We start from the raw sequence: 26390 nt of genomic DNA, 5'->3' as shown, positions 1-26390 counted from the left end.
CACGGGCCCTAAGAGAAAGCCTAATACCATTACTCTGCTAAAATAACATAGCGATAAAGTTATTCCTAATGACGTATCACTATAATCACAGATCAGTGCACTGCTTGGCCCTCATCAGAGAAGCTTCTAGTAGGTAGGTGATAATTAGCACAGAGACCCTACATTTTGCAGTGCTCAGCTCTAAATAGGATTTCTTTCTCAAACCCCTCCCCTCGAGTTCAGAGGTCTATGTGGAAAAGGAGTCAGAAAGACTGTAAAAGCCAAAAGTAGATGACTCCAAAGAAGCAGCGTCTTCCAGAAACAACTGATGTTGTACATATGAGCTCACAGAGACTGGGGCAGAGTGCGTAAGACCTGCACAAGTTCAAGCCAGACCAAAATCCCAGCACAGAGATGGGGAAATGGACACACAGCCCCACCCCTAGCCAAGGTGCCTGCTGGGAAAGGGGGAAGCAGTTTTCCACAGTGGAGTGTCAGTGGGTATGCCAACCACACCCCAGGGCAGGCCCCATGCCCAGGAAGAGTTGGCCAACAACAGAGTAAACGCCATGTGTTTCGTGCCCTTCTTGTTTGTGTTGAATGTGTTTTTGTCTTACTTGGTATCTGTTTTGTTTTAGGTTTTTGTTTTTTGTTGTTTTTGTTGTTGGTTGGTTGATTGGTTGGTTTTTGGTTTTGGTTTGTTGTTGTTGTTGTTGTTGTTTGAGAGATAGAAAGAACATAAAGTTGGGTGTGTACAGAGGCAGGAGGATTTAGGGGAATTGAGGAAAGGTAAAATATGATCAAAATAATGTATGAGGTTTTTTTCTGAAAAAATAAAAGTTTAAAAAAAAAAACCTTTACCATGTGGGCATTGTGGCACACATCTTTGATCTCAGCACTCGGGGAGGCAGAGGCAGGCAGATCTCTGTGAGTTCGAGGCCAGCTTGGTCTACAGATCAAGTCCAAGACAGCCAAGGCTACACAGAGAAACCTTGTCTTGAAAACAAACAAACAAAAATCTTTACTGGCTCTCTCTTGTCCTTTGATATCCATAGGCCTTATTTATCGTAATGCTCAAAGTTGAGCAAAACGCTCCCAGATCACTAACCTCATCTCTCATTGCTGCCTACACTGGGGTTCCTTAGACAGAGCCCAGTGCCCATATAATCCAGGTCCTGAGGTCCAGGGATTTTCCCTCCATCCAGCACTTGGTCCAGTAAAAGGACCTAACCAAAATTAGTGAAGTCACATCTTATATCAATTAGATTGCTGAAAATAGTATTCGTTGTACTTTTTAGGTAAAATAATACCCACTTTTCATGAGAGTTGCCTGGACACAACAGATCTTCAATAAAGACTGCATGAGTAAATGGCAGACGGATCAATGGATAGATGGATAGGTGCATGGATGGACAGACAGACGGACGTGAACAACAGGTGAACTATGAGGAGACCTAAGAGTCAGAAACTTGAGGCAAAAATCACTAGAGGAATCTCGAAGGTGTGTGATACAGGTTCTTAGCCGTGCTCCTGTGATAAAGGGCTCTCTGACGCCTACGGTGCCTCCACTTTTGTGAGAATAAAGCTCCCCACAGGTGGTACATACTCAGGCTGCGTCCCCGCTGGCCTGTGGATCCACGATCTCTATCTCTACGGAGATTTAAGTAGAGAAGGGAAAGCAAAGCGACAGTCTCGACCCCTCTCGGTCTCATGCTGAAACACACATCTTTTCTCGGCCACACACTGTAGAGTTTTCTCAGCCTTGGCCAGCACTTTGGTTGCCTTGGTTGCACTGCTGGATGCAATGACTTCAGCTCTAAGACTACTGTTGCCTCTGCAGCCGTCAGTCCATGAGTACTGCAACTGCTTGGTCACCACTGTCCTGGGCACAAGCCCCAGTGACCCCAGGGCACCCCTGGCACCCCCATGTTCGTCTCCATCATCATCTATTGCTCCTTTACTTTCCTGTTAGTGTGTTAGTTACTCTCGCCCTTCCCTGTAGGGCAAATCTAGTCTTTGCTTACTGAGTAGCATGGAAAGACTAAATGGGCACCATTCCTTCTTCCCACCTTCCATTCACTGCAGCTCTCACCATTTTACTTCATAAACTTAATTTTGTTGCTACCTCATAACTAATGTTGCAACGGTTATGAACCATAATGTAAATATTTGTGTTTTCCAGTGGTTTTAGGCCATCCTTGTGGAAAGACCATTCAAGCCCCCAGAGGGTCACAGCCCACAGGTTGAGAACCCCTGTCCTAGGGGGAAGCCACCCCCACTCCTATTCTAAACCCACCAGAACTTAATATCATATGAATATGAAGATCAAACTGTGCAAAACAGCCCCAGGGCATCTTGGTGAGAAGACCCATTGATCCATTGGTGGACAATCTAGGTTGATTTCCTGTCATAGCTCACGTGACTAGCGTTGCCTTAAGAAAGGGCATGTAAATATTCCTGAGGATTTTTAAAAAATATTTGCATTTTTCATTTGTGAGTATATGTGTGTATATTTATGTGCATATGCCCATGGTATATGAACATATATTTGTGTGCCCAAGGTGGCCAGACGAAGACATCAGATCCCCGGGAGCTGGAGTTACAGCAGTTGTAAGCTGCCCCACGTAGGCACTGGGAATTGAAATCTGACCCTTTGTAAGAGCAGCTCTTACAATGGTAAGAGTGCTCTTAACCATTGAGCCATCTCTTTGGTCCCTATAAGTATGTCTTTGATGTAATAATTTCATCTCCTTTGGACACATGTACCCAGCAGGGACTGTGGGATCCTATGATAAATCTGCTTTCTATGAAGCCTGCACCAATCTACATTTCCCATCAAGTGTACCAGAGGACTCTCCACAGGCCTCCCAGCACGGTGTTCCTTTCAAATGAATTTACATTCCCGCGATGATTTCAGCATCTACTTGTCAGCCACAACAAAGCTCTCCGAAGATGTATATATTCAGATTTTGGCCACTGTTGTTGGATACTCCCTTAGAAGAACAGTTCTCTTTTTAATGTTTTTACATTAACACAGCCCCATGACTTCACATCTGCCCTTTCGAATAGGAGACATCTAACCCCAAAGGAAATAACCTCAACTTATGAAACAAGAGAGCCGCCACACCACAGACAGAATAAGACGAAACTTTCCAGTAATAAAACACCAAAACTTCTGCATAACCCAAAGGGAGGGAAGGAGAGGGCAAGAGCTCGGGGCCCGCAGTCTTACTAAAGCCAGCACCTGGAACAGTGCACAGCACTCTCTCCATATGGAGCCAGGTACCAGAAGCAACAAGATGCTGCTGGCTTCCTTTCCCCCCACAGCCATCTTTTTCCTTCTAATTTCTGGAGGTAAGACATGCATTCATATGCTTTTTCCTTTTGCTCATAATAAAGTAGGAATCTATGCAGGTTTAATTTGTGCTTAATGTTATGTAAAAAGGGAAACGAAATAATAATCCTCAATCATCTTTAAATGCTGCCATGTATCTTTGCTATCTAAAAGGCATACAGATTTTTTTTTTTAAAGCCAGTGTCTGAGGAAATACTATGAAGGTATCAGCTACATTTTGTGAGTCTTAATGAATCCAGACCTCTGCCACGTAAGGTCTTCCAGTGAAAAATTGCCAGTCCCACAAAAGTAGAGACATACCCAGGGACGTATTAACTTCCAATTATATAAGAACAAGTGAACGTGCTCAGGTAAGTCGTACTATGTTTAGTTTCAAGACATTGTTTGTGACTGTGCCCATGCCCAGTTAGAGGGATAATGAAGAAAATAACAGTATGGGTGTAAAATACTCTCTCTCTCTCTCTCTCTCTCTCTCTCTCTCTCTCTCTATCTCTATCTCTATCTATCTATCTATCTATCTTTCTCTCACACACACACACAAATAAAAATTAGCAGTATGCAAATGGCCTCTCCGACAATAGCTCAGTTGAGTATCTTAGAGTCATTGTCATCGTCTTCGTTTCCCTTTTGGGAAACCAAGGCCAGAAAGGTTACTAAATGGACTGAGTGCACAGCCGGTTAGGAGAAGGGCTGGGCTGCAGCTCTGACTTCGGGTTCAGCGATCCCCTCAGAGCTGGGTCACTGACATAGGGTCTATGAGCCTGTTCAAGGCTATGCTTAGACATCGGGAAGTCCGTGGCTCTACCAAAGCCATCTGCAAATATTTAAATTGCATGTGCATGCCTTGTTTTACTAGATTCTCGTAACTCTGTAAGAAAAACGTTAAAAAGAAAAGACAATGGGTAAGAAGCCCACCTGGAGGACGCTCTGCTTCCCGATGGGAAAATGTGGGTTTGCGCTGTGTGGGACTGTTAGCACAAGGCCTTGACATTATTAGTGGTGTGAACAAGAGCACTTACACTTCGTCACTCTCATTTACCTGGAAAATACCACCCATAGTAACTAATACTGTGAGTGGTGTTGGTCACGCATGGGTGCCTGGGATTCATAGACGTTCCATTACTACTGTAACTATACGGTCTTAATTTGTTTTCTTTGCTTTTAATATCATTTATTAAAACTGTCACTAACAAATTTGCTATGAAATATTGCAGATCTAGAAGGCCAGTGCCCCAGTGTCCCACCTACGGGGGGTGGGGGGTCATCAACGTCCAGAAAAAGACTTTCTTCCCACTCTGACCTCTCTGTGCCCCTGAGCTTTATGAAAATTGCCTGACATTTCCCACCTACATTTTGAATAGGTGGTTTGAACTCTACTGAGGGAGAATTCAAAATACAGCTGTGCAGGGAGATGAGGAAATATTAGCTGAGATAAACTCAACCTGAACAGTGAAAAGAATAGCAGCAGGTTAAGTCAGAACTTGAAAATTGTGTGTGTGTGTGTGTGTGTGTGTGTGTGTGTATGTGTGTGTGTATGTATGTATGTATGTATGTATGTATGTATGTATGTATGTATGTATGTATGTATATGGTGCAGCTGTTTGCCTCTCAAGATCCCCAGAATGCTGCCATTTTCTTACCCCAATTGAAATCTCCTCTAGCTGCACAGGAAATCTTAGGAAGCTTGAGACTTAGCAGCTCCTGTCTCTGAGCTCCCACAGCACCTTGCTGATACCCAGGCCAGACACTTCCGGGCACTGTGACCCTTTGTGAATGATACAAAGTACACAGGTCTTGTCTGTCTGTCTTTCTAGTGTTCATGGTCTTGGGTGGAGAGAGCTGCGTTCCATTCACTACCGCGCCGTTTTAACAGCAGATACTCAGAAATATGTGGTGGCGCAAATGGAATGATTGTGAATCTATTAGAAAAAGAAGTCCTGGGTTAGTGTAACCTGGATTAAAGGGGGCGGGGACTGGAGAGAAGTTTGCTGCACAGGGCCCAGGTTCGGTTCTCCTCATCCACACTGGCTCCTTAACCATTGTAGCTCCTTCAGCTCCAAGCCTTCCTCTGACCTCTACAGACATACGTGCAGGCAAAACACTCATACATATAAAATAACAATTTTTAAAGCCTATAACCTTAATATCTTTAAAGTGGGTGGTGGTACATTATACCATCCCAGAGTGCCCGGAAGATGGCTAGCATGGGGTTTAGAAATCCAATCAGTGGGCTGAGTTTTTTATAGATATATTAGCCCAAGAAATACTTTTTCCTGTCCAGGCATTAAAATGATAATGTTTTTACTTATTTTATTAATAATAGATTTTTTTCATCTATGGCAATTCAGAATGGTTCTCAGTATCTTTGCTTCTAAATAAGAAAGCTGAGAGTTAGTTTTGATACACACTGGGTAGCAGCAAGTCTGTTTGGGGCCAGTGCCAAGTCCTAGGGGTCCAACCCAGTCCACCCTACTCCCTTCCAGCTTCTGGCCTTTTGGTGTCTCTACCAAGTATCAAATGACTCTCTGTGAAATGCTATCTGCTGGTGAAGGTGGTCCACAGTGTCAAAATTAGCATAAATCACTGCTTTCCTAGTCACACCCACAGTCCTCTGCTGCTCAGACAGTCGCCAGCATCAGATTCTGGATGTTTACTCCAAACGTGTGCTTGCTGGTCCCAAACCATTCTCTCCAGGGGGGTGAATGGAATGTAGGTTATTATTATGGCAATAAAACCTGAGAACTATCATATGCAAAAATAAGAAAAGAATTCTACATATCTGTCATTTTGACCTTATTGAGAAAAAAATGGATAATAAAGAAGAAATGGAAAGGAGAGAGAAAGGTAGGGAGATGCAGGGGGGGAGAGACGGAGAATGAGACAGAGAGAGCATCAATTTATGCACATGGCATAAAAAAAGATATATTTAAAAAGTTGGGATGTTTACTTAAAATAAAACTTTAAAAATAGACCTAAACTAACTCAAGCCTGACATGGTATATGTCTGTAAATCTAGCATTTGGGAGGCAAAGGTAGTTTCAAGGTTAGCCTCAGCTACCTAGCAAGTTTGAGAGCAGCCTGGGCTACATGAGACCCTATCTCAGAAAACAAACAAAAACCAAAAGTCCAACACCAAGCTGAGTTTGATGAAACACCACAAAGCATGCATGTGTCTCTGGGAACACAGCCATGGGACAAATGTGTCCGAAGTAAGCACCAGACAGAGCCTGGTGGCTTGGTCTACTCTATTCCCTGGCACAGGAGATACACACACACACACACACACACACACACACACACACACACACACACACCTAAGAATTAACACTGTAATTTTTTATTTGGGCTGAACATCCCTGGGGGTAGAGGATGATTATTACATAAGCAAGGATTTCACTCTCTATCCACCTCTTAGCTTTTCCAGAGTCCTGTGAGGGAATTATAGGAGGAAGCGAGGTGCCGTCTCATGCCAGACGTTACATGGTGCTCATCAAAGGGCTGGAAACCTGCGCTGGGGCTTTGATCAAAGAAAACTGGGTGCTGACAGCTGCTCACTGTGACATGTAAGTCATCCCAGCTCCTCTCATGGCCAAGGCTGACTCACAGCGATGCAGTCCGAAGTCACGGTTGGGGTGGAATGGAGATAAAAATTGGACATACATTATCAACATTCTATCCCGTTATGATATTTACCTCACAGGCAAAGGCCAGATAGTATGAAATAAGGTTGAAATACACAATTGCACATCATTTAAAAGCAGGTCTTTTCCCACTTCAAATATCAGTAGCATTAGAACTTGAAAAGACAGGGAAATAATAGCACTCAGTCTAGTCACCCACACACAGTTGCTGTCAGCATTCTGTTCCCTGTTTGGTTCATAAGTATATTTCATGTGATCAATATTAATCACACAGAGTGTCTCCTATGGTTATAACTCATTTGTTTCCCATCACTAGTCTTTTCCTACCTTAATATATGTTACAATGATCCCAGGAAAATACTATGCTTTGACGAGGGGGGGAAAAGTTACCAGTGCCTCATGGCTTAAACTAATGGTTTGAGTCATATTTACCACATGGGTAAGCTACTCTTTAACAGGCTCCTGTTGCTGGTAAGCAATGCCCGATGTTCCTTGTTCTCTCTAGTAAACACTGCCTGAACCAAAGATGCAGCTTAAAATTATATATAAAGTTCTGCTGTGGTACAAAATAAAATTAGTCAAGCTAGAATATTTGCACAATTCATGCAAACAGGAAAGCTGGCACATGGGTTAGATGACAGGACTGTTTGGTGCCACATTGACCCAACAAGATGGGTTATGACTTTTCTTCTCTGTCACTGGTTCGTAAAATAGATTAGGGGTCAGCTCTAGCTGTGTTTGCTTCTGTGTCTTTGTGTTTGGCAGGGAGGTGGGAAGGGGTGTCTCTGTGTGGGTCTATATTGACATTCATATGTGGGACAGCAGGGTCTGTGGGAGGGAGTTAGGGAGTGGCCTCTGTGTGGTGTGTGTGTGTGTCTGTGTGTGTGTGTATGTGTGTGTGGGGGGGGTGTGTGTGTGTGTCTGTGTGTGTGTGTGTGTATGTGTGTGTGGGGTGTGTGTGTGTGTGGGGGGGGGGGGTGTGTGTGTGTGTGTGTATGTGTGGGGTGTATGTATGTGTGGGGGGTGTGTGTGTGTGTATGTGTGTGTGTGTATGTGTGGGGTGTGTGTGTGTGTGTGTGTGTGTGTGTGTGTGTGTGTGTAGGAGGGCTGTCTGTGTTTCTCCGGGATAAGCAGGCTATTGTAGTTTATGTTTGGGCTCTCGGGTTAGGTCTTTGCCCTGGGTGTCGTCAACCCAGAAGGGCCACTAGGAGACAGACTCAGCTGCACAAACCCAAAACAGCTGAAGAAGTAAGAAGCCTCTCCCTTACTCCAGCCCAGCCACCCAGGCCCACGGCGCCTGCCCAGGGAAGCCCATCTCCACACCCTCTCCAGGCCATGCTGAGTCATGGCTTTTAACTAAGCCAGGGACTCCCTTCCTGGCTGCTTCCTCCTTGGAAAGAAGTGAGCACTTTGAATTTGTCCTAACACATGTGGGGCATCTGATGTAGAAGACACCAAAACATCAAAAAGAAGGCCCTATACGGCCCAACTCTGTCCTGAGCTCGTTTGTAAAAAGACATTACAAACACTGAACGCCATGAGGAAACTGACTCCAGAGCTGAACCTACACTTAAACCTTGTACCATTTTCTTCTCAGGAAAGGGAAGCCTCAGATTATTCTTGGTGCCCATTTCGTATCTCAGAAAGAGAAACTCGAACAGATTTTTTCCATTAAAAGGGCGATTTCCTACCCATGCTATGATCCTGAGACATTTCAAGGAGATCTTCAACTCCTTCAGGTAAATATGCCTAGATTGTTTTTTGTTTTTCTCTCATGACTTTTAGTAAAAAAAAAAAAAAAAAAAAAAAAAAAGACAGTGTAACCTGAAACCAGTTACTACATGAGTGAGTGTGGGGACACACACACACACACACACACACACACACACACACACACACACATACACACACACACACACACCACATACCATCCCTCACAAAGATGTGCTCCAAGGGCAAGACTCCTCAGTAGGGCAGGGATCCAGCACTTTGCCAGCGGTATCCCTTGCCGCCTTACTGTTGCAGGACCAATCTATGGTGTTGATGCTCACTGGCCAAAGACAAACAGAACTCTCCCACAGTGAGACAAATCTGTGCTGCAGGTGGCTCACTCAGCAGGGGAGAGAGCTTCTCTGGGAAACTACCGAGTAGACTCCGTGAGAAGGCATGCGGAGGGCCTTCTTGCAGGGCTTGGGCTCTGCCTGGCAGTGCAGGAGGGTACTGAGGGGCTGCGCCTGCTGGGCATGCAGTGTCGTCAGCACATGGGCTAGCCCTGTGATGAGGCATCTTTATAAGTCTTACCTAGGAAGCAGGAGGGGAAGAGTCAGTGTTGTGACTGTAAAGGACACATCCGTCGTGAATCTTAGCCAATGGTGTTTGGTCATTTTGGGGCTGTGGACAATGACTTTGGTTTTGCCCCTGATCAAAAACTGACTACAGAGCCCTCAATTGGTACTGATGTTGTGTGGTACTGATGGTCTGTGAGGGAGCTGCGCACCACCAGGAAGAGGCCACTGCCCGGTGGTTAGTGCAGCCTGCCAGCAGAAGGTAAGTTGCAAGCAGGACTTCCTGTATAAGTATTCAGTCTGAAGAGAGACGGACGGATAAACCACTGGCTCTGAACCAACAGTATTCTGCTTATCCATGACCAAGACAGCATGGGAAGAGCAGGTGGTCAGGGAATCCTGCTGGATACCAGGAAGAGGGGAGGAAGGGGCTTTATAGATAGAAAGAGCAGTGTGTAAAAAACTAGAGTAGCTTGGAGGAAGAGAAGAGAAGAGGAGCTAGGGTAAGATTTGAAGCTGAGGGGTAACATGGGACACAGACTGCAAAGGCAGAGCTTTGCAAACCTCGCCCAGAACTTTGAGCGTTAGAGAAGTGTTTTGAGCAGGAGGGTGATGTGACCAGACTCCGTTAAGAGTGATGCATAAAGTAGGACTAAGCAAGACAGGCCCAGAAGAGACCGCTGAGGGCAGCAGGGGCTCACAGTTTCTCACAGAGCTGCAAACTTCACAGGGGCTTCGCACACTCACCGCTAGGGGGAAAGAGAAAGCCACAGGGCTCCCTTTGCCTCTGACAGGACCTTCACCTTCCTGGTCCCCATAGTTCTAGCCTAAACCCTCCCGCTATTTTCCTAGAGACCGCCAGGCCTGGCCCTCCCTGGCTCACCTCTCATGCAAATGCTAACTCCTGCCTTGCTTCCTAGATGGTGGTGTGAGGCAGCCCCACCTCCACCCCTTGGTACTCAGCTCCCTTGCTTTACTTCAGGTTGTGTTGTGTTGTGTTGTGTTGTGTTGTGTTGTGTTTTCTCTCCCTTCCTTCTTTACGGAAACATAAGAAACTCTTGTGTTTTCAGCTGGATGGTAAGGCGACTATAACCAAAGCTGTGGGCATCCTTCCCCTCCCAAAGAGAGGAGAAGACGTGAGACCCCACACCAAGTGTCACGTGGCCGGATGGGGGAGCACCAAGAAAGATTCTTGCAAAGTTTCCAACATCCTGAGAGAAGTCAACGTCACTGTGATCGACCGAAGAGTCTGCAACAACCCAGCACATTACGATTTCAAGCAGTTTGTGGACAACCACATGCTCTGCGCTGGCGGCCGGAAAGGGGAAGATGACTCGTGCAGCGTACGTGAATTAGAATGTCTGGCCTTCCTTTTATTATGGGTACCGAAATGTTTAAAGGACTCTCCTCGAAAGAGCGTAGAGAATGGTTGTCATTCCCCTTTATGTCTAAGGACTCATCCTTGTTCCTAGCGTCAGGGTGACATCCTGCCTCCCTTGGCTGACCGCCTCAGAGAGTGGTCTCTCTTTCCTAATGATCATTCCAATACATGAATAGAACCAAGGCAAAATGAGAAATATCAAATTCCTGCAACAAAATTATTTCAGATATCGAAAGTGCCCTTCTGTCTGAGATGACTTTCCTAGTGTCATCTTTGGAGAAGCTATTTGAGACCCCCCGTCCCCCACACCTCAAGCTTTCTAATTGCCTCAATATATGTGTTTTGTTTTGTTTTTTAATTTTTAAAGGGACAGTGATGTGGCTAGGCAGGCAAAGGAGCTTGCTGCCAAGTCTGAATTTGATCGAGAAAGTCACTCATTGATTTAGGGTTGTTTGGTTTTTTGTTTTGTTTTGTTTTTGTTTTTGTTTTTTGTAGCTCAGGCTAGCCCAGAACTCACAGCAATCCTCTTGCCATAGACTTTCATTCTCATTAATTTTTTATCTAGTTTCTGCATATAAGAGAAAATGTGTTATTTGTCTTTTTGAGTCTTAATTACCATCGCATGATTATCTCTAATTAAAAGATATTTAAAATTTGTTTTTAAATCAGGGAAAAGAAATAAATAGCATAAATGGAGTGTGACTGGATGGACTCATGCATGGATGGATGGATGGGTGGATGGGTGGATGGATGGATGGGTGGATGGATGGATGGGTGGGTGGATGGATGGATGGATGGGTGGGTGGATGGATGGGTGGGTGGATGGATGGATGGGTGGGTGGATGGATGGATGGATGCATGGATGGATGGATGGATGGATGGGAAAAAGATTAGTAAGTACCTTGAAATAACACACACACTAAAATGCGTGCTTTTCTGTTCCAGGGGGATTCTGGAAGCCCTTTGATATGTGATAACATTTTCAGGGGTGTCACTTCCTTCGGGAAATGCGGTGATGCCAAGAAGCCTGGTGTCTACATTCTCCTTACAAACAAATATCTCAGCTGGATACAGAAAACCATTGCAGGAGCCATATGACTCAGTTCCTTGGAGACAGAAACCCGAGGTCATCACTAGAGGAGACCAAACAAAAGGGTTTGGCACTTCACCTATCCCCAAAGCCCTTGCCATCCTTCCTGACTGTACCAGCCGCAGCCTGTCTGAACCAGTCACCAGCCACCTGCTAGCACTGCTATGTCAGTCACTAAGACTGCAGCTTCACACTTAACTCTCTCTGTGACAAGAAGGAGCCTTGAGAAGAGAGGGCCCTCTATTCAGAATAACTTGACTTTATTCAGAAAGTGAGGCCTGATGCTCTCCTATGTGCTGTTTTTTAAAAAGCCAAATTAGTCTTTGCTCTCACAAATACAGCCCCCAAATGCCTTAAAATGATGTGTGTGGACTTTTTTATTGTTGAAAATAGATTCATCTATCATACAGTAATACCCCAGCCAGTTCCACCTCTCTCCACTCTTCCTAGCTCCGCCCCCCATCTTCCCCCTCTGCTGCTCCCCTTTTGTTTCCTCTTCAGAAAAGAGCAAGTCTCCAAGAGACAGCAGCCAGACAGCACAAAACAAGATACAATAACACAAGGTGAAAGCCCTAATATCAAGGCTGGACAAAGCAACCCGAAAGGAGGAAAAGAGTCTCAAGGGCAGGCAAAAGAGGCAGAGACAAACCCATGTCCGTGGTTAGGAGTATCACAAGAACACCAAGCTAACAGCCATAACATATGCACAGAGGACCCATGCAGGCCCATACAGACCCATGCAGACCCATGCAGGTCCATACAGACCCATGCAGGCCCATACAGACCCATGCAGGCCCATACCGACCCATGCAGGCCCATACAGACCCATGCAGGCCCATGCAGGCCCATGCAGGCCCATGCAGGCCCATACCGACCCATGCAGGCCCATACAGACCCATGCAGGCCCATGCAGACCCATGCAGGCCCATGCAGACCCATGCAGGCCCATACCGACCCATGCAGGCCCATACAGACCCATGCAGGCCCATGCAGGCCCATACAGACCCATGCAGGCCCATACAGACCCATGCAGGCCCATGCAGGCCCATACAGACCCATGCAGGCCCATGCAGGCCCATGCAGGCCCATGCAGGCCCATGCAGGCCCATGCAGGTCCATACAGGCCCATGCAGGTCCATACAGGCCCATGCAGGTCCATGCAGGCCCATGCAGGCCCATACAGGCCCATGCAGGCCCATACAGGCCCATGCAGGCCCATGCAGGCCCATGCAGGCCCATGCAGGTCCATACAGGCCCATGCAGGCCCATACAGACCCATGCAGGCCCATACAGACCCATGCAGGCCCATACAGACCCATGCAGGCCCATGCAGGCCCATACAGACCCATGCAGGCCCATACAGACCCATGCAGGCCCATACAGACCCATGCAGGTCCATACAGGCCCATGCAGGCCCATGCAGGCCTATACAGACCTATGTAGGCCCACACAGACCCATGCAGGCCCATGCAGGCCCATACAGACCCATGCAGGCCCATGCAGGCCCATGCAGGCCCATGCAGGCCCATACAGACCCATGCAGGCCCATGCAGGCCTTATGCTTGCTGTTTCAGTCTCTGTGAGCCCAGAGGAGCCCTAATTGGTTGATTCAGAGGGCCATGTTCTCTGGTCTCCTCTGTCCCCTCTGACTCCTACAGTCTTTCCCCTCTTTCTTGCACGGGGTTCCCAATCTCCTGAGGGGAGGGACTCGGTGGAGACTTCCGATTTAGATTTTCTCCCCACACAATGTCTCGGGTGGGTCTCTGCGCCCACTCTCATCTGCTGCCCGAGGAAGGCTCTCTCACGACGGCCTGACAAAGCACCTATCTATGAGTATAGCAGAATATTATTAGGAAAAATTTCATCGATTTTTAAAAAAGAATTTTTATTTTTGCCAGCTGAGTTCGGTTCTACCCTAGGCCTCTGGGCTATCTAGTCTCTAGTTTCCGGCCATCCAGGCAGAACAGGGCATGGGCTCCCTCTTGTAGGGTGGGGCTTCAAGTTAAAACAGAGATTGGCTGCCCTCTTCCACATGTTCTGCACCACCATGCCCAGCACATCTTGCAGGCAGGGCAGGCTGTAGGTGGGGGGTTTTGTGGCTGCATTGGTGTCCAGGCTTCTCTTGCCGCTGCCTGGAGATACCTTCCCATGCCGAAGAGACTAGAAGGCAGGGGTGAAGTCTCCGTGCCCGCACCAGCTCTGCCTCGGTCCGTTCAGTAAGTGAATGGAAGTTTTCCTCAGAAACGGGGCCACACTGTCAGCTTCCAGAGGATGGCCTTCTGCCCTGGCATCAGCCTGGATTGTTTCGAGATCTCCGCAGGACCTCCACAGTCAGCAACTCAACTGAATGTAACCTAGTCCTGCCACAGAAAGCCTGGCCTGGCTACAAAAGATGGCCAGCTCAGATTCCATAGCTTCCGTTGCTAGGAGTCCTCACTAGGGTCACCGTCATAGATCCCAGGAAGTTTCCGCTGAACTAGGTTTCCACATCACCCCCATATCTCTCCCCACACTCTCTCCCTCCACCCTGGACATGGTCCCTCCCACCCCTGTCCCCACCTGCCCCCAGTCCACCCTCAGAATCTATTCTATTTATTTCCCTTCCCAAGGAGATCCAATCTCCGGCCTATAGTTCTCTTCTTTACTAACTAACCTCTGGATTGTACCTTGATTATCATTTACTTAACAGTTAATAGTCACTTATAAGTGAATATATAACATATTTGTCTTTCTGCATCTGGGATACCTCACTCAGGATGATTTTTCTAGTTGCATCCTGTTGCCTGCAAATTTTCATGATGTCATTTTTCTTAACCTCTGAGTAATACTCACTTGTGTAAATGTACCACAGTATCTTTATCCATTCTTTAGTTGAGGGACATCTAAGTCATTTCCAATTTCTGGATATTATTAATAAAGCTTCTAAAAACATAGTTGATCAAAGTTCCTTGTGGTAGGATGGAGCATCCTTTGGGTATATGCCCAAGAGTGGTTTGGCTGGGTCTTGAGATATACAAATTCCCAATTTTCTGAAGGACTGACACATTGATTTTCATAGTGGCTGTAAATGTTTGCACTTCCATCCGCAGTGGAGAAGTGTTCCTGTTACTCCACATCCTCACCAGCGTGAGCTGTCACTTGTGTTACTGACCTTAGCCCTTCAGACAGGTGTAAGATGAAATCTCAAGGTAGTTTTGATTTGCATTTCCCTGACGGCTAAGGCTGTTGAACATTTCTTTAAGTGTTTCTCAGCCATTTGAGATTCTTCTATTGAGAATTCTGTTTAGACCTGTTCCACATTAATTCTCCGGCGTTCTGGCCCATTAGTCAAATTTAATCCATCAAGCATTTTGTCAAGGGCTTCCTATGTGCCAGGCACTATGCCCAATGTAAATACAGAGGGACCCGTGCCTCAATCACTGTACTTAAAGTGTTCAAAGGCTAGCCAACGATGAGGAAGAGAATTCATGGGGAACTGTAGGATTACATGGCAGGGCAGAGGGAGTGTGTGGCGTGAGGGTGGTAGAATGGAGAAAGAAGTAGCATTTCACTTCCTTTGTTAGCCACAATCCCCCCCCCCTCTTTTCAAGACAGGGTTTCTCTGTGTAGCCTTGGCTGTCCTGGACTCACTCTGTAGACCAGGCTGACCTCAAGCTCATAGTGATCCGCCTGCCTCTGCCTCCTGAGTGCTGGGATTAACATCATGTGCCTGACCACAATTTTCTCACTTAAGGATGACACAAAGTTCAGGTGTCTGACTAATTTCCAAAGACCCACCATCCAGCCTGATAGAAAGATCATAGGTCTACACAGCCAACATCAAATACATCCCTAAAAATATTTACGGCCCTGAGCATAGAACTAGTCTGTGACTCCATTCTCATGTCTGTATACTTGGAGTAAGTAAAACAACAATTTAAAGTGAAGTGGTCCAGGACGTTGATGTCAAGAATTGCACATCATTTCTCCTACAGTGGTTAACAGAAAAAACAACTGATAACATCAGGTGCTGAGAATGTGGAGAAAGTTGAACTTTTGCACACTGGTGGTAGGAAGTGCCTTGGCACAGCCACTGTAGAAAATGGTTTTTGCAAAGGTCAGTGTGTCCCTGTGGCCGGTGTCTCATTCTTAAGTCTACCCGAGAGAAACGAAAGCGTATGCCCTAGCAAAAGCTTGAGCACACACGTTCACTGCAGCATTATCTACACTGACTGAAAAGAAGAAGCAGTCCAAAAGTCTGCCCACTAAAAAGCCAATTTTACACACACACATATACACACACACACACACACACACACACACACACACACACACACAAAGTTTATAAAGTGATAAGAAATCTCTAGTGTTGTTTTACTGATATTTGAAGTTTTGTCTTATTGTCTGAGACCAGGGGTAATTCACAACAATTACATCACTTGATGATTAGACAAAAACTCTAGGGGCCTGGAGTTCCCATGTAACGTGCCCATGTGGCAGAGCATTATCCATCCATAAAAACAAACTAAGCAGTGGGACGTTCTATCATGAGTAACCTATGCGAGTGTGGCTTAATGTGAGGTGGCAAGGGCGTGGCGCTAATGCCCTTCCCCTTCCTTGCTCCTTGCCACCTGTGGCTCTTGGGAGAGCTGGTCATGAGAGCAGCAGAGCTATCCCTGACGCTCATGGCTGTAGCACTCAGGAGAATGGGCCCTACACATCAACCGAGCAGCACAGTGGAGCTGGCTCTGGAGGGGTGTGTGTGTGTGTGTGTGTGTGTGTGAGAGAGAGAGAGAGAGAGAGAGAGAGAGAGAGAGAGAGAGAGAGAGAGAGAGAGCGAGCGCTTATTTGAAATGCCCTGATCAGGCAAATTTGTGAAAACAAAAAGTAGATTAGAGGGGCCCCCGGTGAGGGCAACAGCTGGTTGATAAAAGGTTCTTTGGGAAAATCAAAACGTTTTACAGTTAGATTATAGTGGTGACTATGGGACTCTGCAAGTATGCCTTAAATGAGTGGCATTACAGTACATGACCTACACCTTACCAAGCAACTAAAAGTCAGAATAAATAGAGAAACCATGACCACAGTTCTATATAAACTAAATTCACAACGTCTCCTTTTTCACTTGGTGTAAGTGGGACTTTGTTAAAAAATTTAAAACATCTGACAAAATTATTCCTCAAAACTAGAAGCCTGTATCTCACAGATTTACAGAAAATAATGAACCCCTGCTGCTCTAGTGAGATCTGGAAAAAAGAACCACGGGTGTCTAAACAGTGGTCCCTTCTAAGGTCACATGATTTCTAAAGAAGTAATCACGAGGTCCGAAGCCACAGGATGTTAACTGTGGGGCTGTGGGGTTTAACACCAGGCATCCCGCTGGAACACATGGCCGAGTTCACAACGCAGGCCACTTCCTCCACTCACATAGAGAGCTCAAGGCTTTCCACTAGAAACAAGCCAGCACTGTCCTTCACAGACCAGCCGTGTGTTCTGTCTGTTCTAAGAAAGCAACTTTCCCCGGTGTTGGGACAAAGGAGCCTAACTTTTACTTTCCTCTGAAACTGAGGCAGGAGCTCCTGTCCACAAATCTTCCTCTGGACATCCATTTGTATGTTTCTTACCAATTTTTATAACTCAAGAAAACAGGCGCCGGGCGGTGGTGGTGCATGCCTTTATTCCCTAGCACTCGGGAGGCAGAGGCAGGCAGATTGCTGTGAGTTCGAGGCCAGCCTGGTCTAGAAAGTGAGTCAGGACAGCCAAGGCTATACAAAGAAACCAAAAAAGAAGAGGAAGAAGAGAAAAAAAATATCCAAAAAGAAATGTACCTGGTGACCAATTTTAGGACATTATAAAGCAGAACTTCAAGTATGTGTGTCTCTGTGTGTGTGTATGTCTGTGTGTGTGTACTTGTGTGTATAAATGTGTGAGGAGACCAGAGCTTTACATGGGGCATCTTCCTCGAGCACCTCCCACTATTTTTTGAGACACTAAACCCAGAGCTTGCCAATGGAGACAGAGCTTCCTATCTCTGCTTTGCAATCTTGGGATCGCAGGCACACGCTGCTGTTGCACCCAAAATGTTATGTAGGTTCTCGGGGTCCATACCTGGGACCTTCTGCTTATGTGGCAAGCACTCGACCAACTGATCGACCTCCTTACCACCTAAAATTCTGATTTTTGAGATTTCAAAGAGCTTCTGCTGTGTATACTGAAGATGATACTGCTGTTGATAAAAAAAAAAAATAACCCTTCTTCTGAACTATATGCTAATGATAACAAGGTTTCCTCCCCTCAGCTATGGGTAGGAGGATGTGACTCCCCATCCATCCCAGCCCGCAGCACTGACACTGTCAACACGCCCACTGGTGATGCGCGATTACTCCTGTCCACCTCTATTTTAGTTTCATTTTCCAGCTCGACACCTGAACATCTGAAAGGAGGAGAAGAGCTGAAACCACATCCTTTGTACTCTCATATAAAAGTGGACAGATGCAAAAGCAGAGTTCCCCGCTGACTGATGTGGGAAGAGCCACAATGAAGAAGCTCTGTGCTCCCTGGGTGTCTTCCCTGGCCACTGTCAGTTTTCTTCTGCTAATCCCTGGAGGTAAGACAGACTCATAGCCATAAGGGAGCAGACGTTTGTGTCGCTTTAACAGTGGTGCCTGAAGTATACCTGACAGAGTACCCAAAGCCTGGGGGCAGTTAGCATTCGTTTTTAAATTATAGTCATTTTAGAAGAAAATATTCCCAAAAGTTAACAAAACCACCAATGGTGATTGCTGCCAATTTGTAGCTTGAAGTTTGCTTTAAAAGAGACTGTGGAAATGAGCAAACAGATGAATAGAATACTTTTGAGCTGGGAATTCGAACTCTCCTTTTTTGTTGCTTTGTTTTGTTTTCTGAGACAGGGTTTCTCTGTGTAGCCTTAGCTGTCCTGGACTCGCTTTGTAGACCAGGCTGGCCTCGAACTCACAGCGATCCGCCCGCCTCTGCCTCTGCCTCCCTGAGTGCTAGGATTACAGGTGTGCATCACCAACCCTGGCTACTCAAGCTCTACTTTTCAAGAAAGGAAATTGTGGTAAATGAGGCATCTCCGCCTTTCTTTCTTCAAACACTGCGCAACCGCTTTGAAAAGAGTTACGCTGAGTCTCACTTAGACAGCAGAAGTGAATGGGGGCTGATGGGTGTTTCTCGGTGTTTCTCTTGGTTAGTGTCCCCCAGGCGAGTCTTCCAGACACTAGGGAAGACATCACATGACTCCTTTAATGGAGATGGAGTATTTTCTCATCAGCTGAACCTTCCATGTAGTACATAAGGGCCAATATTCCTGTCAGGTGGGGGGGGGCGCGGGGGAGATGCACCATGCACCCGTGGAGATGCCGCCACAGTCCTTGCCCTGACCCTGGGAGAACAACTGCTTCTGAGTGGTTCTCCATGTTCCTTGAAGAACCTTGAAGAAGAAGATTGGCGTGGGTAAAGTGGCTGGCAAGTATCGAGGCAGCTGTGATTTATCTCAAGGCCCATACGCTTTTAGAGGTAGGAGTGGTGGGCAGGAATCCGAGAAAGGAGTTCTAGAGTTAACTTTGTGCCTAACGATGAGAGAGTTTTAATTCAAAGTTGGGTATGGTGGTGCATGTCTTTAATCTCAGCAATCAGGGAGGCAGAGGCAAACAGATAACTGTGAGTTCGAGGCCAGCCTGGTCTACAAATCAAATCCAGGACAGCCTTGTTTTGATTGAAAAACAAAAACAAAAAACAAAAAAACAAAACAAAAATGGGACTGGAAGTAGACATGTGACCAGCATGGTGTAGCTGGTAAATACTGAGATACATCAAATCCTCTCAAACCATGAGCTTAGAGCAGATTTTTTCCCTCTCCTTATTTCTCCCTCCCTCCCTCCTTCCCCTCCCCCTCTCTATTTCTTTATAATTGAATTTTTGGTTTTAATGTTCTTTTTTAAGCCAATTATATATTTTACTCAAAGTAAGCAGTAAAAACTTCTGTGTTTGGAAAGAGCTGTGTGAACCCAAAAAGGGAAGAAGCACTAAAACAGTGCCTCATATTCTGGACTAGTTAGAATAATCTGGAAGACTGTTTAAAAAACAAAGTCTGAACATCACAGCTCCTGCCTCAGAAGTTCTACTAAACCTGATTCTAAGTGGGGATGAGTAGTTGCTGATTGTCAACAGCTTTCCGCCTACTCTAACCCTTAGCACAGACCTTTTCAAGACTGGTTAGTGGCAAGCTGGCCCTACTGCTCAGAGACAGGGCTCTACAAAGAGAATGTTCTTGAAATCATCATCCCTGATGCCCACAGGCGCTCCTTTGTAGTCTAGCTCTCTAAGAGTCGCCCCAGGGAAACCTGGGATGTGGCTACAAAGCTTCTCATGAGAAGTTCCAGGTATACCACCGACACCTGTGGATTTGGAGAGTAGTTTAACTTATTTGTAGAATAAGAAGTGTTGATCCCTACTCAGGAAGCCACAGCTCTCAGCCAACAGTCAGAAGCATTTCAGGAGAATCCAAGAATACCTTGTGTAGAAGTTGAAAAACAGACACGAGGTCCTCTCCCCTGTCATGCCTGCTTGCTTTACGCCTGGTCTCTCTGTTCTCTAATGGTGGGCCTACCATCCTGGTGCAGCTCACGCAGTTTTACTGAGGTGAATTGTCTACTTACAGCACCTGTTCACCTTTTAGCTCTACTCCTTGTAGCTCATTTGGAAAGGGTTGAGACTAAACCAGGTTTGGTCTGAGGATTGAAGGAGGAAGCTGAGGTGACACCAGTGTTATTCTCTCAACTTGTGGGTGAAACCTCAAGGGGACCAAAGTCTTCCAGGAGGGTCTCAGCTAAAAGGTGCCAACATCTCTGGGCCTGGTGGCGCACGCCTGTAATCCCAGAACTCACGGACGTGGAGGCAGGCAGATCTCTGTGAGTTTGAGGCCAGCCTGGTCTATAAAGCGAGTCCAGGACAGCCAAGGCTACACAGAGAGAGACCCTGTCTCAACTTGTACACTATGTTTTTGCAAGGCCCATGAGTGAGTGGAGGAATGCAACAGGCTTCTGGAAACACACTCCTACCCTGCTTCTCCAGCTAACACTTATCCAGGGGGAGTAGGGATGCTTAGGTTTGCAGCAATATTAGCAGCTCCTCCAGCAATTGCTACCGGCGCTGACCACTACACAGCTCTCTGCCCTTGGCAAAAACACCTCGGCTTTGAAGCCACAGGTGTGACAGGTCTCCACCTGAGTGGTTCCCAGAATACCAGTGGCAGGTTTCTGTGGATGTGACATCAGGAACTTCTCAGGAGCCTGAAAGGGCCAAGACTTAGGCTGTGACATCAGAAGGTCTACATAGGAGGTAAATATGAGGTGATGCCAAACTCAAAAAGCATGCCTTGTCCCGGAAATACGGCTTTCCTGGGGAGCTGTTTGGAGTGGGCACTGACCTGGCTCTGTTTTTTCTGTTGAACAGGTGGCTGTGTAAGAATCATTGGAGGAAAGGAAGTAGTTCCTCATTCAAGACCATACATGGTCCTCCTTAAATTGAATTCAAAGGCCATCTGTGCTGGTGCTTTGTTGGCAAAAGACTGGGTGTTGACCGCTGCCCATTGCAAAGTGTAAGTTCTTGAGATTTAAAAGAAAAAAGTTTGTAGAAGTAGTCTAATGAGGAGAAATAATAAAAAGACAACATCTCACTAACACATTGGAAAGTCACTTTTTTTTTTTCATATGTAAGGAAAGTCTTTGACAACTTGCATTGGGCTGAAGGAAAGTTAAGCCCAGATTTGTCACAAGGAGTCAAGCCAATGAGGATGCAGTGTCTACAAACTTTATAACAAGGTCCCCAGTAGGGGGCAGAAACAGAGCCCACAGGCTTGGGGAGGGGCAGGTTCGGGAGGTAGAGGTGGATCCGGGAGGACCAGGGGAGGAACAGGAGTGAATATGACCAAAATACACTGTATCAGAGATTTTTAAATGGGCTTATTAAGTGGAAATAAAATCACTCTGGCTATTTTATAAAGTGGGTATCATTTCCAAAAATCAATAAGCTAGCGAGCTGGCGGGGGTGGGGGTGGGGGTGGGGTAAGGCTGAGATGCCAGCAGCTGCTATTCTCCCGGCCCTGTATAGGTCATTACATAGCATCCACCTCTCCCACCTCCCTTGAGCACACTCCATTTATCCTGTGAGTCCCTTGTGGCGAAGGGTTTCCAGTCCCTTCTCTGCCAAATGGCTTCTTTCGTCTGTAATCTTGCTAGCACTTTCCCCAGTGCCTGCGCTGCAGCATTGACGGGCAGCATAACTGACGCTATCAATCTACCGGAGGCTAAGATTACAAATCCACAAATTCACTTCTTTGCTCACCCGCCAAAGTCCCCAATAGCCACATGCGGCTCGTGGCTATTGTGTCAGGCAATTTACAAAATGTATCATAATCAGAGCATGCTCTGGAGAGTACAGTTAGGGTGTGTCTTACATGAGACCAGTCTCAGGTGGTACAGTGGAGAAAAGGCGATGTGAACATTGCTTGGTTTGGTGCGTAAGCGTGAACACATCAGGAATTATTTGCATCCTGCATGGCGTGCACATAGGACCCCTTGCTAAGCTGTCTGATTCTGGAAGCTTTCCCATCTGGGTTTGTTCTCTTGCAAAGAGATCTTCCAGAAACTGCTCTAGAGTTCCCAGCAGCCTATGGGTCTCCTCCCGGGAGCTTGGCTTTCTAGGGATTTGCAGCTCTACCACTGCTGATCAGGGAGGGGAAAGACAGGAAAGAAACCCCAAGATCTGCGTCTCGGAAACGGAACTTCTCCCATTCGCTCTCTTATAAACCTCAGCTATCTTGTATAAGCTGTTAGAGATAGGACGATGGCAGTGACTCGAATGTCATTTGTCCCCTCATAAGGGAAGCTTGGTCCATATGGTGACCCTACTGAGAGTCAGTGTGACCTTTAAGAGATAGACTGTTGGGGCTCCACTCTGGTAACGGGACGAATGCAGACTTCAGAGTCAGTCAGTTGCCATGGAGGTAGCTTGCTTTATACCGAGCTCAGTTTCTGGTCATCCTCTTCCTCCTCTGTCAGTCAGCTGATCCTAGTCAAACATCCCCATCCGGCCCACCTCCATGAGCTGACATGACACAAGTTCCTCATTAGAAGTCAAGCAGATGCAGACAGACACTGAGCTCTTGAACTCCAAAGGACCCCTCTATTCCTTATAACGCACCCAGCCTCCGGTGTTTTGTTAAGGCTACATAAATCTAAGACAGTAATGATAACAGAGTCCTAAACCCTTTGCCCTTCGAGGCAGGTGTATTCTTTCAACTACAAGATTTCTCCAAATGCAGCATTTATGCCAGTGGCATAATGAAACTGTTCAATATACAGTAACCTAATAACTAGTATTGTATCTACTCCAGGGGGAAAAGTTCTCGGGTCATTCTTGGAGCTCATTCAACAAAGGAGGATGAGAAAGGAATCCAGATATTGTCCATTAAGGAAGCACTTCCCTATCCATGCTACGATCAACACACACATGAAGGGGATCTGCAACTTCTGAAGGCACGTACCTTTAGTTGTCTGTATGAATCACAGAACCTTCTCAAGTCTCCCTACTTACAGCAGTGTATGTCCCTAGTTCCCTACCTGGTACAAATAAGAGAGCCCCAGCCGACTGGGTAAGACATCCAAACATTAAAACATTAATCTCATACTCCTAACTGTTCGTGTTTCTCTTCCTACAGCTAAAGAAAAACGCAACACTTAACAAAAGTGTGTCTACCCTTGCCCTACCTAAAAGGTGGGATGATGTGAAACCAGGAACCAGGTGCCAAGTAGCAGGGTGGGGGAGAGAAAGCAACAAGCCACCCCCCTCTTCTGTGCCCAGGACCCTGAAGGAAGTCGCCATCACTGTCATAGACAGAAGGGTCTGCAATGATGAGAAGCATTATAATTATGCCCCTGTAATTGGGTTAAATATGATTTGTGCCGGAAACCTCAAAGGTGGACAGGACTCATGTAATGTAAGTAAAATGAGATGAAATACCTTAGCTGGTGCAGCAAGGCACGTGACGTGGGTGTACACAGTGTGACATCATGCTTGCTCTTGTCAGAGCACTGGCTTCTACAGGTTCCTCTTGTGCTTGTTGCTGGTTGGTTGGTTGGTTGGCTGGTTGGTTGGCTGGTTGGTTGGCTGGTTGGTTGGCTGGCTGGCTGGTTGTGACAGGAAGTCTCACTATAAAGCTTTAGCTATGCTGGAGCTTGTTATGTAGACCAGGCTGGCCTGGAACACAGAGAGATCCGCCTGCCTCTGCCTCCCAAGTACTGGGGTTAAAGGCGTGCACCACCACACCTGCCTTCTACTCTGCTTTTTTGAAATTTGATAACATCTAGGCAAACAAAATAACACACTCAGCTTCAAAGGGTCGCTAAAAATAAGTATCCAGTGCTGGGACCATTGGCAAGCTACCACATTGACTTTGTTTCAAACATTAAAAATCAAAACACACAGAAAACATAGAAGAAATGGTGGGGTGTTTATTACTTTTCATATTACCATATATAGCTACAAACAAGATACCTAAAATTATAAGGAGTTCCCGGAGAGCCTTCAGTCTTTCCCATTTCACCACAACCCCAAAAAAGCTTAACTGCTTTTGATGTAGACATTTCCAAAACCAGCCAGAGACCTGGGACTAGACCGCATAGTTTCTAGCACTGAGCTGAGTAAACAATTTCAGGCATGACCCTCACCAGAGAATGTATAAGCCTTCCTTCCAGAGTCCCCCCAAAACAGGAGGGACACGATGAAAGATGAAAGACAAGACTTTAAAAAAATACTTTGCAAATGTTTAAGCCCTCAGGTCTAGTTTGTCAATTCTTGCCTTTCCCCAAGACTCCACAGTGTCCCCTGAGCTGAGGACAGTGTGCTTGTCATCAAGCAATTATCAGAGGAGCTATACCTTGCCTTCAAGGTTAGCCAACTGCCAGGAAGATGTGCATTCGTCCTTAGCACCCACTCTTTTTACTTTACCCTCCTCTACTCATTCCCTTCCACATCCTTCGCTTAAGGCGCCCAGGGACCTGACGTTCCCTCTTTGGGAACCACATACAACACCCAGAGGCCATAGCAGCATCCCAGGGTACCCTTCCCCTTGTTCCAGCCACTGGACCACTGAAGTTCAGTAGTGCCACAGAGGAATCCAGCCTACCAGGCTGATTCTACACATCGCAGATGCTATAACAGGGAGGAAATGTATCTCAGCAGGGATGGCCACAGTTGCCACATAATTCTTTTATTATTCATACAGATACATCATGATATATAATATTATATATATTATACTACTGCATACAGAAGTAATTCATTACTTCATACAGATGTAAAGCTAACTATTCCCTGAAAGGAAGACTTCAGTTTTCTTTCTTTGGGAAAAATAAATATATACAAGAGGAACCAGGAAACATGGCAGTTACTCTTTACCTAACTGCACCATCTGTGTTTGCCTGTTTCACCCCTTGAGTCATTAAGCCACATGTTGAAAAAGTGACCAAGAAGAATGGCTTTCTGGAAAAGGGCAATCAGTCTCAAAATCAGTGGGTAAAATGTGATCAGTTTTCACTAATCTATAGACATGAAGCTACTGCTAAGCACCTTGGTGTTTTAAGGAGTGATTTGTAGGCTGGCGTTCACAGTAAGTGCTACAGAAAATCTTCATAGTCCATACTGACCCAACCTCCTCCCCTTCTTCTTTCCCCAGGGAGACTCCGGAAGCCCTCTGATATGTGAGGGTATCTTCCGAGGCGTCACATCTTTCGGCCTTAAGGGGAAGTGTGGAGTCCCCCAAGGGCCTGGCATCTATACTTTTCTCTCAAAAAAACATTACGAGTGGATAAGTAAGACCATGAAGGGCACAACTTAAACATGCGGATCCCATTCCATCTGCCGCCATGTCTGCATCTAATCACAAATAAAAATCAGCTTGACTTGACTCTACGCGCTCCTCTCTTGTGATGTCCTTGGCAAAACCAAGAGTCAGACGGCAACGTCGTAGACGAGGCAGGAAGGAGAGCAGAAAACCAGGACCACCAGTGTCCTCCCTGGATAATGTACCTCGCTCTCAGCAGGCCTGTCTGACAGCAAGCATAGTGAAGGGCTCAGGCATTCCGAACTGCTCTAGTGTGTAGGAGTGAAAAAGGAATTAAGCCTGGCGCGCACTGCCCCTGTCACACCTCTACACCACCATCCTTATTTATATACGGAGGACAGAAATCAGAAACGACTCGAGGGTAGGTTCCCTAGGAAGATGTGCACTGCACTGTGACCTTTGGAGTAAGGTGAAGCATACATAGCCAGGACTCACCTCTAGAGATTCCGAGTGAATGTTGGTGGAACCCAGACATGGGATTCTTACATTAACACCCCAATAAGATTGATAATATCCAAGGACCAGACTCCCTGAAATACAAAATGAAATTCTTAGTCAAATTTGCCTTTCTTCTTAGAAAAAATTACTAGTGTCTATTGAAGACTAACATGCTTATATTTTATAATCTAGCAATTCTACTCTTGAGGATATGCCAGACTGAAATAAATGGTTTTTTTTTTCCACCAAAGATATGTTCAGTAATGTACAGACCAGATTAAGTACTTAAAGTTAGAACAGTAGACAACTTAAATA

At 46.1% G+C, this 26390-nt stretch overlaps 2 protein-coding genes across 2 annotated transcripts; both read left to right on the top strand.

The window, feature by feature from the left end:
- The first annotated feature begins 3135 nt into the window (after nucleotides 1-3135).
- LOC311608328 (granzyme A-like) lies at nucleotides 3136-12119 on the top strand. Its single transcript, XM_084800785.1, has 5 exons — nucleotides 3136-3333; nucleotides 6750-6897; nucleotides 8573-8714; nucleotides 10331-10603; nucleotides 11587-12119. The coding sequence occupies exons 1-5, from the start codon at nucleotides 3252-3254 to the stop codon at nucleotides 11737-11739; spliced, it is 798 nt and encodes a 265-aa protein (XP_084656911.1). The 5' UTR covers nucleotides 3136-3251; the 3' UTR covers nucleotides 11740-12119.
- A 6034-nt stretch (nucleotides 12120-18153) lies between these two features.
- On the top strand, nucleotides 18154-25700 carry GZMA (granzyme A). Its single transcript, XM_084800784.1, has 5 exons — nucleotides 18154-18317; nucleotides 21188-21332; nucleotides 23130-23271; nucleotides 23454-23732; nucleotides 25470-25700. The coding sequence occupies exons 1-5, from the start codon at nucleotides 18203-18205 to the stop codon at nucleotides 25629-25631; spliced, it is 843 nt and encodes a 280-aa protein (XP_084656910.1). The 5' UTR covers nucleotides 18154-18202; the 3' UTR covers nucleotides 25632-25700.
- Nucleotides 25701-26390: the final 690 nt, after the last annotated feature.

The sequence above is a fragment of the Acomys minous genome (assembly GCF_964271855.1).
Source record: "Acomys minous genome assembly, chromosome: 11".
NCBI classification, from domain to species: domain Eukaryota; kingdom Metazoa; phylum Chordata; class Mammalia; order Rodentia; family Muridae; genus Acomys; species Acomys minous.
The sequence above is the reverse complement of the archived record's forward strand: the minus strand, read 5'-3'. Positions and strand labels throughout refer to the sequence as shown.

What these genes read in the sequence shown, in the direction of transcription:
- LOC311608328 (XM_084800785.1), top strand. Translation starts at nt 3,252, where the DNA reads ATGGAGCCAGGTACCAGAAGCAACAAGATGCTGCTGGCTTCCTTTCCC. An exon ending in GAGATCTTCAACTCCTTCAG is followed by an intron (nt 8,715 to 10,330) that starts GTAAATATGCCT and finishes TTGTGTTTTCAG; the next exon opens with CTGGATGGTAAGGCGACTAT. An exon ending in GGGAAGATGACTCGTGCAGC is followed by an intron (nt 10,604 to 11,586) that starts GTACGTGAATTA and finishes TTTCTGTTCCAG; the next exon opens with GGGGATTCTGGAAGCCCTTT.
- GZMA (XM_084800784.1), top strand. Translation starts at nt 18,203, where the DNA reads ATGCAAAAGCAGAGTTCCCCGCTGACTGATGTGGGAAGAGCCACAATG. An exon ending in ACCGCTGCCCATTGCAAAGT is followed by an intron (nt 21,333 to 23,129) that starts GTAAGTTCTTGA and finishes TATCTACTCCAG; the next exon opens with GGGGAAAAGTTCTCGGGTCA. An exon ending in GGGATCTGCAACTTCTGAAG is followed by an intron (nt 23,272 to 23,453) that starts GCACGTACCTTT and finishes CTCTTCCTACAG; the next exon opens with CTAAAGAAAAACGCAACACT.